Raw genomic sequence first — 19,882 nt, 5'->3', positions numbered from 1 at the left:
CCAACTTTTCTTCACAACTTTGTATTGCTGGCAGTTATATTACATTAGGAAGTGCCTAAAGAAGATTGAGGGGGGATCTTATAGAAACATATAAAATTGTGAAGGGAATAGATAAGATAGAAGTAGAGAGGATGTTTCCACTGGCAGGTGAAGCTAGGACAAGAGGGCATAGCCTCAAGCTTAGAGGCAGCAGATTTAGGACTGAATTGAGAAGGAACTTCTTCACCCAGAGGGTTGTTAATCTATGGAATTCCTTGCCCAGTGAAGTAGTTGACGCTACTTCAGTAAACGTTTTTAAAGATAAGGTAGATTTTTTTTGAACAATAAAGGAATTAAGGGATATGGTGAGAACGCGGGTAAGTGGATCCGAGTCCACGAAAAGATCAGCCATGATCTTATTGAATGGCGGAGCAGGCTCGAAGGGCCAGACGGCCTACTCCTGCTCCTAGTTCTTATGTTCTAAAGTCTAAGTTCAGTCCAACAGTATGTTAGACAATAAAATATAACAGCAGGAGTTTCCAAAACGTTGAAATCAAATGGCTACATTTTTTGCTACAAACTTTGCATGGCTTGAAAGGGCTTAATAGGTATCACAACTATATTTTTAAAAAACTATTTAATTGTACGTGAGACGGCCTTAATTATGTGGTGCAGTATCATCTAGGGTAGCAAATCCATTGCAAACATGGAAAATATCTCTGGCTCAACCAGTAGAAGTTTAATGGCTGATCTCCATTTGTTCGGAGTTATTGGTCACTTGGATTCACGAATTCTATCGGACTTAGTTCCTACATATTGGATGCAGGCTTGAGGCCGAAGAGTTTGCGGTGTTATGTAGTGGACCATTCATTCAAATTGCTAAAACGTAATTCGAGCAGAATGTTTAGTGCACCCAATGGGTTGTGGAAGTTGCAGCTATTTCCTTAACCAGCCAGTTGTAATGCAAAAACAAGCTTTGATAGGATTTATCACTAGATGTAAAGTGAAAGCCAAGAGGTCATGGTGAGTTATGCCTTAAACCTTATTCACATCCTGTGTAGTATTGAGCTCTACACAGAAATGTGGAGGATTAGGAATGGCTCCAATGTCGATTCATAAGGATGTTACCTGCTGGGAGCAAATGCAAAAGATAAATGATGCAGAAGACTTGACAAAGTGGAAAATGCTACATGTGACAAAATCCTCAATATGTTTTGATTTTCTAATGCAGTTTTATAATTTTTAAAAAAAACTTTTGTCTTTTTTCAAAATTGCACATTTTCTTTTAAAAGTGGTTTTATTTACTATTGTTGGTTCTATCTGTGGAGCTGCTTTTTGATTCATTGTGGGGTAGATCAACCTGTATGGGTGGCAGGATTGTTGGGAGGTTTCCTACAAAAGATGACCTCGTGCAGGGGACCTTAGGCAGCCACTGAATATTAAATGCTGCTATGGTGGGATTCCAGTCGGTTTCAGTGGTGTTTTTTTAAGTCAGGGAATTGCTTCACTTATAAATCTGTCACCTTCATTTCTGCATTTGGGTGATGATATTTCCTGTTGGAATTGTCAAGAAACAATGTCCAGCAATCCAGAGTCAAACAAACTGGGCTCATGTGAGAAATGTGTCAGGATTTTGGTGGGCAAGAGGGTGAATAGATTTATGTTCCATATTCAATAGCACAGCCTTTTTACAGTCTATTTTGATTTCCCATCATTTACCTTCTTTTTCCCCAAAGACCTACATTTTCTAACTTTGCATTCCAAAGATATAAATAACAGTTCTACCTTTCAAATTTTCTCCCCTCTCCTAAACATAATTAGCTCTGTGCTTGGGCACAGTTCCACATCTGACAATCCTTTTCCATTACACTCCCTATATGACCATTACTGATGCTGAGTAAACGATCTGATTGTGAAGGAGAGGACAGCACGAGCAAATCTGATCAGGCACACACGGCTCACTGGATAATATTCAATTTTCCTGCGTGGCTTTCCCCTTGGTAACCCAGACGAGCCGAGATTAACTGTAGTCTTTCTGTCATTGCAGTGCCTCAGGAGAAATATTTTACATTTCAGGGAAATCGAACCTGGGGGACATCCAAGTTCTGTGACACTCAATGACTCTTTGTTTTAATCCATTGACCCATTAGTGGAACAAAAATCATTTACCAACTGCATTTCTTACGTAACTTTTTCCATTAGTTTTCCTCACTTTTGAGGAAAAAGATGAGGATCGGTCACTTCTCTCTCAAAGTGTTGTGAACCTGTGGGATTGACTATCCCAGAATGTAGTGGATGCTGGGACACCATAAATTTGAGGAGATAGATAGATATGTAATTAGTAATTGGTTGAAGGGTTATGGGGATCAGACAGGAAAGTGCAGTTGAGGCCGAGATGCAATCAGCCACAATGGTATTTAATGGTGGACAGTGCAGGCTAGAGGGGGTTGAATTGCCTTCTCCTGCTCCTAGTTCTTATGTTCTTACGGCTTTTTTGGGTGGGGCAGGGGAGGGGTTGTGGTTGGTGACAGGCAGGCAAATGTCTTCACTCGGTCCCCTTGGGGGATCTCAACTCCATGAAAGGATGCAGAGCTGATTTGTTTTCTGTTAATACATCAAACCTTGTCTGTTTCCATTTGTCTGAGACTGTCCTACTCCTTTTCTTAAGAGTGCAATTATTTATTTGCAACTGAATGCCTCTATATTGTATTAAATGAAAACCAAAAGAAGTGCGGATGCTGTAAATCAGAAATGGAAGTTGCTGGAAAAGCTCAGCAGATCCGGCAGCATCTGTGAAGAGCAATCTGAGTTAATGTTTCGGGTTCTGAGGAAGGGTCACCAGACCTGAAATGTTAACTCTGATTTCTCTTCACGGATGCTGCCAGTCCTGCCGAGATTTTTCAGCAGATTCTGTCTTTGCCCCTATTGTATTCATTATTACAGGTATAATCTGGCAGTGGGAACATGCAGCTTCTCAAGGTTTCAGTGACTCAAAAGTTGAGGCTTCATTCATATTACGTATTGTATCATGGCGGATTAGTTTGTAAAACAGGACACTCGGTTCTTCTGGCTGTTCTTAGCCAAGTTGACTGTAAGCAGAATGTTTACCTTGCAGAGTGATGATGGTTTTGGGGCTTGGCAGGCCAGTCACTGGTCATATTCCACTCTGTTGACACTGACATGGGCTGTCTTATCAACAGCTACTCCTAAAAATGGCCTGAATTCTACATCTTCTAGTCATTGGGCTTGACAATTGCTAACAAAGGAAATACTAAACTGTCCCAGGAAAGCACAGATAGCCACTGAGAAAGGAACTAAATGTGGAAAATATTGCAATTTCAGATGCCTCCTCTTCAGTGGTGTTCCCTTAGCACCATATCTTTTGTTTAAAAATGCCTGAATAAGTCGCGACTGTTACAGTTTATCAAGGGTTATTTTTTCTTTCACCTTTTACAGATGCACCTTGCACTGTACTGCTTTGCAAATGGTCAACTATCAACAGCCTTAAAATTACTGTATCGATCCCGCTATCTCCTGCTCTTGGTATACGGTGAGGATCATCCAGAAATGGCTCTGTTGGATGTGAGTATCTGGACAGTCTGAGGGAACCAGCAAGACATAAATTTAAAGATCACCTCATTAACAGTAAAACTGGAAATAACGTTTAACCTTAATATTGGCTTTCAGGACAGTTATGTTGCCTGCGTATGTTTCAGGTCCTCATGTAGATCAGAAGTTCTTGGTATTGATTAGAAAATATTGTAGCCTCTTTTTGCTTTTGCTAAGCATTGACTGTGGATTTAGCATTTTTTTTTAATTCATTGACGTCCTTGGAAGATGATGGTGTAGTGGTAATGTTACTGAACTAGCAATGCAGAGGCCTAGACTAATGTTTGAGACAGGGGTTCAAACCCCAGCATGGTTGCTGGAATTTAAATTAGATGAATAAATCTGCTGTATAAACATGGTCTCAGTAACAGTGACCATAAGAACTATCATCGATTGTTGTAAAAGCCCATCTGATTTGCTGAATCCTGTAGGCAAGGACAGACTTTCCTGCCTGATCTGGCCGAAGTATGACTCTCGATCCACAGCAATATGGTTGATCATAACTGCCCACTGCAGAGGGCAAACAAGCTACGCAGTTCAAGGAAAATTAGGGATGGGCAATAAAGGCGGGTCTAGCTGATGATCTCCACGTTCCATGAAAGAATAGAGAAGAACTGCCCTTGAGAAGGTATTTGTAAACTGCCTTCTTGACCCACTGCAATCCATGTGATGTAGGTACATGAATGGTGTGGTTAGGAAGGGAGTTCCAGGATTCTGACCCTGTTTGCTCAATCCTATTCAGTAGTGATTCGTTGTGGGATGTTTCAAAATGGCTGTTTTCATTGACCATCTCTAAGATTGCAGTGGAACTGCCTTTTGAATGAATTGCCCCAAGAGCTTTAAGAGTCAACCATCTAATCTAAAATGGAGTCATGAGTGGGCCAGGTTGATTCAGTACAGTGGGGTTCAGTCATGTAGAGTCACTTTACTTCCCTCTGACACTCAGGGACCAGTTTCAAGCACTGGACCATATGAATAATGCAGCACTGGTGAATAATCTGCAGGGTAATGAAGAAAAGCTCTGGTCTCTGTCACTTTCGAGCTCTCCAGTCACCTCTAGTGAACCACCTTCTTTTAAAGACCCCAGTTTGCCTACTTCAAAGGCAGATTTCACAAAAAGAACTCGTGATTTACCCGTTTTCAGATCCTTTCCACAAGTTTACTGGAAGCTTATCTAATTATCTATTCTAAACCACGGTTAACCTATGCCTATCTTTATTACACCACTCATTAAAGTTATACATTAATCACTCCTGGTCAGAAGTCATCAGGTGATGAAGGAGCAGCCCTCTGAAAGCTTGTGATTTTAAATAATCTGGTTGGACTATAACCTGGTGCCATGTGACTTCTGACTTTGTCCACCCCAGTCCAACGCTGGTATCTCCTTAACATCACTCCTAGTCCGTGCTACTTTCCAGCTGTGTATCCAGTTGTTGATCTTGGAAGATTTTTTGGTTCTCTGACCGGTTATTGCTATGCAGGGGAGCTTCATTCATTAACTCTTAACTGTTCTTGGCCAGCACATAGCTAAAGGATATTAGTGAATGGTTCTGGTGCTAACTTGCAAGTTACTAGATTAATTGTGTCTCAACTTAATGGGATGGTGTTTGATCTCTGGGTTACTAATCCACTGTCACAAACATTACATTACTATATCAAATCCCGTTCTTCACAAGAGTATTAATAATGCCCTGAGGCAAAACTCTTAGTCTTTTGCTCAGAATCAAATGATATTGCCAACCTGTGGAAAGGATACACAGCACTTCAGCCTAGTATTTATCTGTATCTTTTCCTAGGATGTGAGCATTCTTAGCAAGACCAGAACTTGTGCCTCACTCCTCATTGCCCTTGAGAAGATAGTAGTGTTTTGCTGTCACCTGTTTCTATCTATTGGACATGATCCCCCAATATTCTTAAGAAAGGGGGCACGGATCCAGAATTTTCATCCAGTGACGTCCTTTAAAATATCCCTGCAATAAATGAATCACTTTTTTGCAATTTATTCTAACCTACAGCCATGCAATAAGTGTACTCAGTGCTAGAACATAGAACATAGAACGGTACAGCACAGTACAGGCCCTTCGGCCCACGATGTTGTGCCGAACTTTTACCCTAAACCTAAGGTCTATCTAACCTCCACCCCTACCTTTATACTATCATCCACATGTTCTGGTCTGCTTTGATTACAGAGTAATATCGGCCTTGTGTTACATGGTGTGATGGAGTATGATCTCGCTCTAAGGTTCCTGGAGAATGCTCTGGCAATCAATGGCAAATACCATGGAGCAAAATCTCTCAAAGTTGCCTTGAGGTAATAATATTCCGTCATTTTTTTTAGGAGATGATTTTTCATTTTTTTTTTAAACATTTTTTAACAAAAAAAATGATGTTTAAGAATGAAAGTCGATATTCTTTCTTCCCCTCCCCCTCAGCCACCATCTGGTAGCGCGAGTCCATGAAAGCAAAGCCGAGTTTCGATCAGCTCTGCAGCACGAGAAAGATGGTTATACCATCTACAAAAACCAGGTCAGTCTTGCACGTTCAGCGTGAGCTCCGCATCTCATTTGCACCTTGTCACCATCTGGCTCAGTGTTAATTATGCCATCTGCAGTCTCTGCTCAATGTATTTCGATCTGCTAGGGGTATTCCACAGCATTACCTTTTAGGTTGTGTTAGATTTGTGTCTGTTCCTTTCAACCTTTTTTTTTTGAATTAATTTGTCCGGCTATTTTTTTGGGTTTTCCTTGTGTGTTCAGTTCACTTGCTCCCACGGCTCTCCCCGCACCCCACATTGCTCTCTGCTCTCTGACCCATCCTGTAGGAAGCTGGCTGAGAGTGGCTCATTACCACCAGCTGTGTTATACACTGCATTTGCTGCTTGTGAATCGATCCTTTTTGCCTTTGACCTTTTGCAGTGTTGTCTGCAATTGTGCACTGTCACCCGACACCTGTAGGCTTTTTGGAGGTTGCTTTTTAGCTAATGAGAAAACGTTGAGGGCTTGGCAGCCCCGAGGACATTGAGCTGGTGTGTCTGTGTGTTTGCGGTTCAATGCGCTGAACTGGCTTATTGTGTTTCACAGGCCAGGAGGGGCAGCTAGTTATAACCCAGTTACAGAGTGACAAGCTTGTGTAACTCATGTCTGCTGCAGCCTGTTCCTGATTGGGTTGCTTTTACAGGTGAAACGTCCAGCCGCATCAGTAACACTCCAAGAAAAAAGCATTTGTTTTAATTCAGCCAGTGAGGAATCAGAACATAGGGTGTTGCTTTTCTATTCCACAATACCTTCTGTTTAAAAGTACCAGTGCATTATTGGATCGCTGTACCAGGATTGCTAGGCATATCTGAAGCATTAGTGCCTTACATGCTAAAGAAAAAAAATCTCCTTAAGCCAATATGTTTCAATGCTGCATAGTTAATTTTCCTCTGAATATATGTCTCCTATTGCTCCCATTGCCTTCGTCAGCAAGAAAGGACTCCTAAGCACCAGCACTTTTATGCAGCTCATATTACCTGGACCCAACAAAGACTCCCCACATTTCACCATAACACTTTATTGAAAATTACTTTTTTAAAAAAGAAATGCATCCATGTCAATTTTCCCCTTCGGGTTTCCGTGTCCAGATTTATAATCTGGCTTCCATTCAGTCAAAGTGGAACCTCAAATGATTTCCTGAATTTTGAGGGTCTTCTGACACCTGACCTATCAGTATTCATTTTGTCAGCATTGAACATCGAATATTTCAGAACTGTCTCCTGCGTTGGTGTTCTCCACATCATTTAATACAAAGCAACACCCCTGTGTTCAGTGCCAATTAGACACCCCATATTAAGTAAGCTCGTCGAGAAAATTGATCTGGTGATAAAAAGAATAAAATTGGATACAGACCGTGGAACAAGAAAGTGAGGAAGGTGGCTAATAGAAATGTTTTGAAGTCGGTATGAAGGGAATTGAAGGATTAACTCCCTGCCTGTCCATATTTAATGTATTCATGGAACTAATTAAATGTGAAAAGGTTTGGATGTATTTGCATATGAAATACAGGCTAGCCGAGGTGCAGTAAATTGTATGACCAATTTTTTTGACGTGATGAAATGCTATGAATTGTTAAAAAGGGTGTGGCAGTGTTGAGTTGTGTGCTAAGTTGTTTAAAAACTGGAGGTGTTGACTGGATCAGCAAAACCTAAATTTGATGAGCCTTTCCTACCTGAGCTTATGAAATCTCTTTTTTAAAAAAAATACAGTAATGGGGCCTTCGTCATTTGCTCGGCTTTGAGAAGGGCCAAGGGTTTGAGATGATACTTATATTAAAAAAAAGTAATTGTCCCAGACTTGATCTGCTGTTATCTGCATGGTGTTTTATTCCTGACACAAACAAACAAAATGATGCCTAATCTGCAATCGAAGTTGTGCGGCAGCATCAGGATGTGTCAGACAGTATCAAGAAAGCTGCTCTTCCTCTTGCACCCTTCTCATTCTCTGTCTCCCTCTCTTCCATCCAACACCCATACATATATGTACACCCATCCACATGCTGCTCCAAGTGGAAAACCTTTTTAGTTCAAAAACATCAGAATAAGCTGCAATTTCGGTAGCTTTTATGGCAGAGTGTTCCGTTTTGTCACGGTAATTTTGAATGTAGGCAGGATCTCATTTTAAAAATGAGTACGCCTTCAGGGTGTCTACGGAGATGTACTTGAGCCAGTCACAAGTCCTAATGAGCATTGTCACCTCCTGTTAGCTACTGGTGGGGTGGGCTGGTGGTTCCAAGTTGAAGAAGAATCACTGAGGTTTTCCTGTCATCTCAGCTGGAGAGCCCATCAGAGGCTGAAAAGAAATGGGAATAAATGAACGACAGGAATAATGAGTGCGATGGTGGGAGGGAGCTTTGAGTGGTTGAGTCGGTTTGCCTGCTGCTCTGGCAGACTCGAGAGATTTCTTTCTGAGATGCAGTGATTAACGGCATCAGTAACATACACCCTGAGCAGAGAGTCGAAAGAGCCCATCACCACCTTGTGCTGCCCAGCCAAATCACACCCATGTGCCAGGAGGTGGCAGTGCCTCAATAGGAGTTCCTACACCTTGATGTGGGCAAGGATTTAAAATAATAAAGGAAATTGCATTTATATAGTGCCTTTCATGATCACTGAATGATCCAAAACACCTCTTGAAATGCAATCATTCTTATAATGCAGGAATCGTGGCAGAAATTAAGACACAGTAAGAATAGTCTGGTAAAGAGTTACTGAGGTTTAAGCTTCCAGAATTGGACTTTAAGGGTAATATCTGTGGATCTCTGTTTAATCAGGAGTGCCTGACAGCCTTGAGGGGACGTGGAGGAGAACCATTTGAGGTGTAGACAATATAATCAGCACCTGGGCTATCGTGCTGCCAGAGTACATCAGAGCATCATTCTGGTATCTCTAACCAAAAACAAAGGTAGCTGACCTTTGCAGCTACACCCCTGTTCTGCGCAATATCTGCTCAAATTAAAATATGAAAAAACTTGTTTGTCAGGCTATTGAAAAATTTGCACAAGGCAGACAGTAAAAATAATTTGGTTAATCTACGTGCTACATGGGGTATGTCTCTGAGATAAATGGGACTGTTTCCCTTTTCCCTTGCATGATGCTTAAAGGCTCTCTTTATATGACCAGGCTGATGTGAAAATGAAGACATGCAATTATTTTCACCAGAATTCATCACCTCTACTAATTCTTGAATTGAAATTGAGATAAAACCTGGGAGAATGCTGATTTATTTTGTTCCCAAAGTTGCACGTTGAGAATTTGTGTTGAACTGTATTCTCTACAACAGTATCAGGTTCATCTTAAAAAATGTCTTGTGCTGGTCCCGTGTATGTGTGTGTGTGTGTGTGTGTGTGTCTTAAATCTGATGATAAATGTACTTTATTTCCCTAAGCTGTTAGTCTCCTTAAAGCCAAGACTGATTGTCAAGCTATCTGACTTATGACTAGGTCCCAGACTGTAAGTCTCTCTGCTGGGTCATGGTTTTTAAATCTATCTTGTACCAAGTGATAGGAGTCATTTTACTGAAATCCAATCGCTTTGAAATCCTGCACATTTACTCACTCTATTTCTCCTTTTTCATCTCCCTCTACAGCTGGGTGAAAATCACGAAAAGACCAAAGAAAGTTCCGAGTATTTGAAGTATCTCACGCAACAAGCTGTAGCTCTCCAACGTACCATGAATGAGATTTACAAGAATGGATCCAATGCCAGCATTCTCCCACTCAAGGTATGTCAAGCACCAACCAGTAAAATTGGCATATTGAGGGGAGAGAAGCACACCCTGAACTATTTGTGTGCATAATAAGGAAGGTAAATATTTACTGTCCATGTGTTTGACTGATGACATTATTGGGAGAATTAGCAATATATTTCTCCCTGCATCTTCCACTTGATGTGGGGACTTGTAGCCATGTCATTCAGTACCAGTACATTGCCTGAGGAGGTTGTACATTGAAGCTGTTTGAATGATCAGACTTGGCAATTATCCTTCCATCTCCTTGTTGTGGATGTTGTCTTTCACAACTGTCTCAATGAGGATTGCAAGGGGAAGGGACGGAAGAGATACCAGACACCAGTTAGGTTTCAGTTTCCTTTCCAAGGAATAACTAAGGATTGAGACAACAAGTTGGCCCATCCAGCATTCTATCTGGAATGAATATAGAATGTACCTGCAACACAGCTTCCAATAAAATGTAAACATTACGAAATGATTGTGGATTTTTTATCTCCCCAATCCTCCTGAAAGTTTACTTCATTCACGTTAACTGCTGTGGATTTGAAGAAATTCCCATGTTAATTTTGTATTGATTTTATAAAATTGTATTTGTATAGGATCAAGTTCTTTTATTTTCTTGTCTAAGGCTGAGTAGCCCATACCTTTCTAGTTTTTCTCATAATTCAGCCCTTTGCTCACAATTATACAATTACTGGAATCCATTTCATTACCTTTTTATGGAAACAGAGGTTGTGTGATTCTGTACTGTAATGGGATATTACCTTCACAGTCATCAGACATTTTGTGCTCACTTGAAGTGGTTCACAATTTCCATTCTTTTTCTGAGCAATGTAAGCGGCACAGCGTCTGTTTCTGGAGAACGGTTCTTGTTCAAAACTCGTTTTAACAATAATGCCAAAGATTTTAATTCTGGGATTATACCTGATTAGAGATGGAACATCATTAGTGACTGCTCAAGTGGATTCTTGCAGGGTCTAAAATGTAAAATCATGGAAGTGTTATGGTGTAGAAAGAAAGCTATTTGGCACATCATGTCTGCACCAACTCTTAAAATTACCTACTACCAATCTCCTCCTTTATCCACATTTTCCTTCAATGCTCTCTTGAATACTCAGTTGATCCTGCCTCCACCACATTTACAGGCAGTGTTCCAAACCATAACTACTCATTAAATGAAAAGAGATAGTAGGAACTGCCAATGCTGGAGTCTGAGATAACAAGGCATAGAGCTGGATGAACACAGCAGGCCAGGCAGCATCAGAGGAGCAGGAAAGCTGATGTTTCGGGTCTGGACCCTTCTTCAGAAAAACCTTGTTATCTCTGTATACCAGAAATCTCTCTTTTTGGAACTAACTATCCATTCACAAAACAAAAATTGTTGTTTTGAGAGGCACCTTATTTATATCCCATATACTTTTAGCGTGGGTAGACATTTCACTAGTGGCACAACAATTTTGAGTTATTGTGAACCTTTTAAGAAAGCTCCCTCGTAAAACAGTTTCATGGGTTTTGGCAGCCATCCTGTATCTCACCTCGTAGACTGTCCTTCATATCAGATCAGCCATGAAATATCTTTGACTTCGGGGTGGGAGGACAGAAGGGGGTGACACTGATTCTGTGTATGTCTTCAGCTGGGGAACATGTTCCTTTCCAGCAGATGGTTTTCTGCTCTGATACCATCTTGTTTTTTTTTATTCCCCTCCTCTTATTGGGAGTGATTCTAGTGAGTTCTTTTCCATCACAGTGTAACTGAAACCAAACAATGATTTCTTCACAGATGCTTGACTCAATTCTAGCCAGACTCCTGTATTGAGTGCTGGAGCTATCTGTCTTTGTCACATTCTGTTATAAACAGCCCTCTGGAAGGGAAAAGGATTTTCAAGGTGTTTATTACAGAAAACTTGACTTGAGACTGTGCGTTTTGTTCACATAAATTCTATATCAACAGCATGATACTTTTTTTATATTCCCCTGTGGGACATGACTGTCACTAGATGGCCAGCATTTGTTGCCTACCTCTAGTTGCCTTTGAACTGAGCAGTTTGCTACATCATTTCAGAGGGAAGTTGAGAGTCAACCACATTGCTGTGGGTCTGGAGTCACATGTAGGCCAGACCAGGTAAGGATGGCAGATTTCCTTCCCTGAAGGACATTAGTAAACCAAGTGGGTTTTTCTGACAATTGGCAATGGATTTGCAGTCATTAGCAGATTCTTAATTCCCGATTATTATTGCATTTAATTTCTACCATCTGTCATGGTCCGTAGAACATTAGCTGAGTCTCTGGATTAATAGTCTAGCAATAATACCACAATACCATCACCTCCCATGTATTAGACCAGGACTGCTCATCACAGAGCCTTGCATTAGAGAAGGCTCCAATGTGTTAGTTCCCAACCCTTAAACCCCTTAATGAGCAAATGTGTTGTGTTGTGCTTTTATAGCACTGTCTTTGTAATGTTGGTCATCCATATTTGAAAGCACAGACTGCGTCACGAAGGAAGTTTCTGTTCTGTGTTCACATGAGAAGCTGGAAAACATGAACTACAAGAGCAGAGCTTGACATTTGATTCCCTTGGTAGAATTACTGTCTTCCTTGTAAACACTTGAGCTAGTGTCTCTGAAGCCTAAAGGATGGATAAACACTTATAAGGAAGAGGAGAATAAAATTCTCTGGCACTTCACTGGCCTATTGTGATTAATTAGCCTTTGACACCCCCCACCCTCCCCCGCCAAACCTATTTTCTTAACTATTTGTTTTCTCCTTTGTGATTTCATAAACTGGACAAATTTCCTGATCCATATTTAAGGCTGGTCTGTCTCCTGCTGCCCTGGGTAAATTGCCAAATGTACAATCTGACTTTGAATTCTTCTTCTTTTAATTTTAAAGCCTTCCGTAACTTACCAAGTGAATTGTTTTTAGATGTCAATAACTGACATTCATAGAGGGTCTAAAAGGTGTGCTTTCTAATTGTAGCCCGGTCTTGTATTTCTCTCGTTTAGAGCAGAGTCAACCACATGTCTGTCACTGAGGCGTTTGACGGCTGTGAATTACCATGCCAGTACCAGATTTTCTTTTTCCACCCTCCGCCTGTTTGGATGGTTACCAGAGGCCAGAGATTAACAGTTTCCACCTGGGGATACCAAGGTGTGACTGTCAGAAACTTGGCTCCTTGCCAAGTTGTCTTTCAATGGGATGTAGTATTGTCTAAATCTGGTCCTCCAGCAGAGTGTATATAATGTCTGGAATCAACTGGATTGTGAACTTATTCAAAATCTTGAGCACCTAATTCAATTGGCGAAGGCTGTATGAAAGGAAATGTCCCTGTATAAAACTTGCCTTGCTTTGTTTTCAACAGTTCACAGCACCTTCCATGGCGACTGTATTGGAACAGCTCAATGTTATCAATGGCATTCTCTTCATTCCCCTCAGGTGAGGAACTAACCTTTGTATTCTACTCTCTTAGCCACAAGTCACACTAAATGAACATTCAAGCATCTTTGTCTAGCCCTGTTTTTAACGGCATGGATATACAACGCACCAAAGTGGAACACAAAACTACCCTATTCATCTTCCTATTGTATGCTCAGCGTGACCTCCACTGACAATTTTGGCAGTACTCCTGACTGCTAACAACAGATGTATTAGTAAATGTTGTGTTGGATCTTGTTAAAGACACTGTCTTAAGTGCTAAGCAGATTCATTGTTTAGTATAAGAGATTCTTCTTGATGTATTTGAGAATTTGCCACCATCCATATTTCCTCAGTCGATTCTTTGGCTTCACAAGCTTGCTGTATTCGATGAGACTATGAGATAGTAAGGACTGCAGATGCTGGGGTCAGGGTCAATACAGTGCGGAGCTGGAGGGACACAGCAGGTCTGGCAGCATCTGTGAATAAAAAAAATCAGAGTTAACATTTCGGGTCCAGTGACCCTTCCTTATACACTTAATGGGAGGGCCCTGAGGAGTGTTGCTGAACAAAGAGACCTAGGGGTGCAGGCACATAGTTTCTTGAAAGTGGAGTTGCAGGTAGACAGGATAGTGAAGAAGGCGCTTGGTATGCTTGTGTTTATTCGTCAGTGCAATGAGTATATGAGTTGCAGCAGTACAGGACATTGGTTAGGCCGCCACTGGAATACTGCATGCAGTTCTGGTCTCCCTGCTATAGGAAAGATGTTGCGAAACTCGCAAGGGTTTAGCAAAGATTTACAAGAATGTTGCCAGGGTTGGAGGGTTTGAGTGAGAGGGAGAGGCTAAACAGGCTGGGGCTATTTTCCCCAGAGCGTCGAAGGTTGAGGGCCTGGATAGGGTGAATAGGCAAGGTCTTTTCCCCACGTTGGGGGAGTCAAGTTTAAGGTGAGAGGGGAAAGATTTAAAAGGGACCTAAGGAGTAACTTTTTCACGTAGAGGGTGGTGCATGTATGAAACAAGCTGCCAGAGCAAGTGGTGAAGGCTGGTACAGTTACAACATTTAAAAGGCATCTGGATGGGTATATGAATAGGAAGGGTTTAGAGGGATATGGGCCAAAAGCTGGCAAATGGGACTAGATTAATTTAGGATATCTGGTCAGCATGGACGAGTTAGACCGAAGGGTCTGTTTCCATGCTGCACAGCTCTATGACTCTGATAGCCAACTTGCTCATTGTCCCTGAAACATTTTGACAACTACTTCCTGGTGCACCTTGATAAGCTATTCAGCCATGAGAGGAATCACAAACCAGCTCTGTCCTGTCCTCGTCCAGTATCGCATGAATCCACATCGAGCAGATAGCTCACAGCAGTCTGGAAGGAGGAATTCTGATAGTGCTTCCTGCCACTAAAATGGGTCAGTTGTAGCAGCCTAACTATCTGTTTGCATCTGCTTGGCTCACTTACCATGATAATGGTCAGAGCACATGTAAAATGCCAATGGTTGGCATGGAGAGGTAGCAGTTTTAGGATAAGGAAAGGCAGATTTAAAACAGATGAAGAGAAATTGCTTTCCTCACAAAGGGTTGTCAACCTGTGGAATTCACTTCCCCAGAGTACAGTGGCTGCTGGGATATGGAGTAAACTTAAGGAGATATATTTTTAATTAGTAACGGGTTGAGGGGCAGGAAAGAGGAGTTGAGGCCAAAATGAGAAGGGCTGATTGCCTGCTCGTGCTTATGCTGTTTTGTTTTATGTTTGTTTAAATTCTCCCGGTTTTCCAACACCAGTGTTGCCTGATGCTACCAATATAAGGGGAATGAAAGCATTACAGCAGTGCAGAAGTAAGCTGAAGCTTGGATTGAACCCAGTTTATAGAGGGCTTTTTGTTTATAACTGATAAGCAATCATTGAAATGCTTGAGTTGACCAACTCGCAGCACCAGTGATTCTGCTGCAAGTGTCTTAATGTGACTTTTCATTCAACAGCCAGAAAGACTTGGAGAATCTGAAGGCTGAGGTCCAGCGTCGTCAGCAACTACAAGAAGCAGGGAAGGGTGCGGAGCAAGAGGATACCAGAAACGAGAAGGTGACTGAACCAGTTCACGGGGTGAAGACCCAAACTTCTGTCAAGTCATCCACAGAACAGACATCAGCATAAATGCCTGTTTCTTCAGAAGTTTCCAGGAACTGTTGCCTGTTTAAACCTGGGCAGGTTTTCCAGGCTGTAGGAGACTTGTTGCAATAAACTTAATCTCTTGCGCGCACACAGAAAGAAATGCACTGGGACATAGAAATGTGTTGCATTTACCATTTCTTTTTTTTTTTAAAAGAGAAAAGGAATATCCTGCCATTAGCAGATCTGAATAAAATCGAAGCCTTAGCAGTGGCATTGACTGCATAATGTGTTTTTTTTAAAAACTATTTAAAAGAGACTAAGTGTTTGAAAACAGTCACTTGTAAAGTTAAACAACTCAGCTTGTACAGTCAGTAAAAAAAATCAACTGTTTGTAAAGTACATGTGTAATAGTTTAAAAAAAACTGTACAGATGACAAATTCCAAATGAATGAATTTTGAAATACTTAAAATACTCAGGTCGTTATATGCTGTTTGAGGGCACCAACCGAAAAACAAATTGCAACTTAGATGTCCAGAACTAATCATTTCAACTTAGAAACTAACTAAAATAGTTATTTGCCCTAATCAACACACACTAGATTTAGCTACAAGTCAGTCGCTAGTCAAGTGGTGAAACCTGTACACCATTGTGAAGATGTACAGGTACAACTCTGACTTGAGTTTTCGTGTCGATTTCCAGTTCAATCTGTTTTAAAAACTGGTAACTTTCCCTCGCGAAAACTGTCAAATATTTGGAATTTGTGTGTTTGCCATTGGTGATGGGAATTGTCCTTTCTTAAACCCTGTTCATTTCCCAGTTCTTTTCAAATTAGAATTGGAAATGTCTTTAAGCCTACATGGAATAAGTGGAGGAAACGTGTACTTGGGTGTTTTTTTTTCAGTGAGCAGTGGTGTGACACGTTTCACAGTTAAATCTGAAGGAAGGTGGGATTTTTAGTGCGTTTAAAACATGTGCGACGAAGCCACTTGTATTAAAAGTGCTAGCATTGCACAGCGCACTCACGGCAAAACCTTTTTTGTTCCGGTGAATGACTGTGACCAAGAGAGATGATGAAAGCCATTTTTTAAAAATTAATAACCTGTAAGCTGTATGTATGTTGTGGTACTGACAAGACAAAAAGATAAATTTATGAAATGAAATGAGTGCTATATAGTATATTCTCGAATCGTATAATCGTATTTCATGTGACGTGATAATGGAATCATTACACAGTAAATTCCTTCCATTTATGGATCTGTAGTAAATATTGGAGTAAGTTGATTTTCTTTTTACCTGGGTATCCTCAGTGATTGTCCATTGCTTCCTCCCAAGGCCTCAGTGTGGGCATATCTGATTAATTCAAAATCACTTTAATTGCTACACTATCCCCCTGCCGGATGTATCATTATGCTAACAGCTTTTGCATTTATCTCACGTGCTGATGTTGCCCGGAGGTTGGGGTGATTTGTGAGAGTATATGTGTGTGTACGAGGGGGAAGCAAATGGCAAAATGCAAGGCACTGTCTTCATTGCAAAACAGCTTGTTCTTAAATTATTTGAATTGACTACCAAATGTTCAATAAAAGACGAACAAGACTATACTTGCTTATGTACCTCCAAGAAATTTTTTGCCCTTACATTCCAATAAAGATGGATAATGCTAATGAATTTTTAAAAATTATTTTAAAAATATTTTGGTATTTATTTTGTCGACGATGGTATAAAAGCTTGGCCTAAATTTTAATGCTTCTTAATTCCTTTTAATTTTTGGAGTAATTCTGCTTCATATTAGGAAGCAAGTAGCGATGTCAATACAAACAAATCCAAAACAATGAGCTCTTTAATTGATTTTCAAAATCCTTTCTTCAAGTTTTTAGATATTTGTTCCATCGGTGAGTAGTGTGGTCACCTGACAGCTCCCTTACTGCCCCCCTCCCCTCCACCCCCTCCCAAACCCCTCCTCCAACCACCGCCACTACCCTGCTGGCCAAATTTGCTGTTGAGAGGCAGTTTCACAGTTAATAGCTGCTGAAAAGAGGTATCAGGGACATGATCAGTGCTTGGGAAATGGTTTCCCTACAGGAAGCCAGCTTCTTTTGAAAGGAATGGAGAGAGGATGTATAAGCCTTGGAAAATCTGTCTCGTGGACTTTAATTCCACAGCCAAGAGCGTGGAAATTTGTATTTGTAATTGGATCTCAACTCAGTAAATCACACTCAATGAACTGCCTTTATTTTCTCCCCTTTCTACCACTCTTCCTAGCTCTTCTCCCCCTTGCCACTGTACCCCAATAGATTTCTACAGGAAAATACATTTTGCCTGGCTGCAACTGAAGAACAGCAGGCACCAAGTTTCCTGTTATAGGAAAGACATAGTTACGCTGGAAAGTGTGCAAAGAAGGGTCACGAGGATGTTGCCAGGACTGGTAGGCCCGAGTTATAGGGAGAGATTGGCCAGGATAGGACTTTATTCTTTGGAACGTATGTGAAGGAGGGGTAACCTTATTGAGGTGTCTAAAATCATGAGGGGCGTAGATAGGACGAATGCATAGTCTTTTTTCAGGGATGGGGAATTGAAAACTAGAGGGCATAGGTTTAAGGTGAGAGAGCAATGATTTAAAAAGGCCCTGAGGGACAACTTCTTCACAGAAGAGTGTTGCATATATGGAACGGGCTGCCAGAGAAAGTGGTTGAGGCAGGTACAATAGTGACATTTTTAAAAAAAACATTTGGATAGGTACATGGATGGGAAGGGTTTAGAGGGATACAGACCAAATTCAGGCAATTAGAACTAGCTGAGTGGGCACCATGATCAGTATGGACCACTTTGGGCTGAAGGGCCTGTTTCCATGCTGTATTACTCTATGACTTTAAGTTTCTCTTTCCGTAGACACTGCCAGATCTGTTGAGTTTTGTCAACACTTTCTGCTTTTTATTTTCAGATGCCTTTATTTGTTATCTTGATTCTGTTTTTAAATATTAACATAATTACAAGAAGCTGAATGGTGTAGTTCTTTTGAAAATATTCTTTGGCAATTCATTGATTACTTTTAAAGCTGATCTGGTTATGGAGTTGAGGCCAAGTGCAGTTTCTATTATCTCCTGTATCTAGAATATTGTGTACCATCACCTGTATGTGGGTGAGGGACAAAGATGTTTGGCCCCAGTGCTTCTCTTATCCTGAGCAGACAATATACAAAAGAAACACCTCAACCCTCCAGGCTTGTTAAAATTGTATTACCTGCCTGAGCTCCACCCCTTTGAGATTCCACCCAGTGTTTATACTTTCATGGATGTGGGTCTCACTGGAAAGGCCAAGTGCTTGTTTCCCATCCCTAATTATCCTTGCATCAAGCAGCTTGCATGGATATTTGAGGACAGTTAAAATTCAGTCACATTGCTGTGGGTCTGGAGTCATGTGTAGACCAGACCAGGTAAGGATGGCAGATTTCCTTCCCCAAAAAGGGCATTGGTAAACCAGATGGCTTTTTACAACAATTGATCATCGCTATTACTGAAACCAACTTTATATTCCAGATTATTTTATTAACTATTTGATATTGAATTAATTCATTCATTTAGTTGCCCTGTTTTTATTTTCAGTTTGAGATTTCCCCAGCTTAATTTTTGTGCACGTTTGGTGCCTGTTTGTTGGTTTCCTATAGATTGAAGCCTGTTTTATTCTGACACTTCCATATTAGCTTAGCCCAGGTCTTAATTATTAACTTAATCACGGCAGGTTAGCTGAATAGAGAAACTTGGGTTAGCCAGTGTGACTTCTGTCATTTTAGATGGTGAAAAATTACACTGCAACACTTTGTACCAGCTGAACTCCTGCCTAGATGTAATTACAATTAAAAATAACAATTAACAAGGAAAACAAGATGGTGTGCAGGACAACCAGTAATTTACACACTGACTGCTTAACATGAGTAGATTAATTTATTCAGTGTTTAACTTGAAATGACACAGGCCCTGGATGGAAAAACAATATTCCTGGGTAGAATTCTATTGGACGCTGACTGACCTGGGCTATCGTGAGATTTTGTTCTTGTGGTCAAATGCTACAGCCCATCTCGATGACTGGAATGTCTTGCTGCACCTTTACTGCGTTTGCTGAAGGGTGAGATGAGTTTCTCACAAGGCAGCAGCAAGTTGTCAAATAAAGGAGATTATAGGTTGTTAAGCACCTTATTTACAGTCTGCCTCATTAATATTCAGTTTCCTATCTTCCCAAATGCACCAAACAAACTGCATATGGAGAATGTGTAAGTTGGACCAGGCACTCGGCAACTTCAGCTCGTTGCTTGTTCCCAAGACCAAGCACCAACATCTCGGGGCAAGTTCCACAGGTACCAGCCCCACACCAGCATCTGATGGGTGCCAGCTTCTCAGTGCTACTTGCAGGGAGCCAGCTCCTATACCTCAGGGTTGCACTGCCATTGCAATGCTGCTGCAAGGACACCGCTCAGGGACATGCAATTGGCTCACGGACTGGA

At 41.1% G+C, this 19,882-nt stretch overlaps 1 protein-coding gene across 2 annotated transcripts in view; it reads left to right on the top strand.

Annotated features, from left to right (window-relative positions):
- The window catches only part of cluha (clustered mitochondria (cluA/CLU1) homolog a), a 101,289-nt gene extending 84,227 nt beyond the window's left edge, over positions 1 to 17,062 (top strand). For both annotated transcript variants that reach the window (XM_048612620.1, XM_048612619.1), the window contains exons 21-26: positions 3,436 to 3,561; positions 5,778 to 5,899; positions 6,021 to 6,114; positions 9,711 to 9,845; positions 13,213 to 13,286; positions 15,254 to 17,062. In XM_048612620.1, the coding sequence (XP_048468577.1) occupies positions 3,436 to 3,561; positions 5,778 to 5,899; positions 6,021 to 6,114; positions 9,711 to 9,845; positions 13,213 to 13,286; positions 15,254 to 15,425 (723 nt within the window). In that variant the 3' untranslated portion in view covers positions 15,426 to 17,062. The remainder of the gene's footprint in view (positions 1 to 3,435; positions 3,562 to 5,777; positions 5,900 to 6,020; positions 6,115 to 9,710; positions 9,846 to 13,212; positions 13,287 to 15,253) is intronic.
- Positions 17,063 to 19,882: the final 2,820 nt, after the last annotated feature.

The sequence above is a fragment of the Rhincodon typus genome, chromosome 26 (assembly GCF_021869965.1).
Source record: "Rhincodon typus isolate 14 chromosome 26, sRhiTyp1.1, whole genome shotgun sequence".
Taxonomy (NCBI): domain Eukaryota; kingdom Metazoa; phylum Chordata; class Chondrichthyes; order Orectolobiformes; family Rhincodontidae; genus Rhincodon; species Rhincodon typus.
This window is presented reverse-complemented; position numbering and strand designations above follow the sequence as displayed.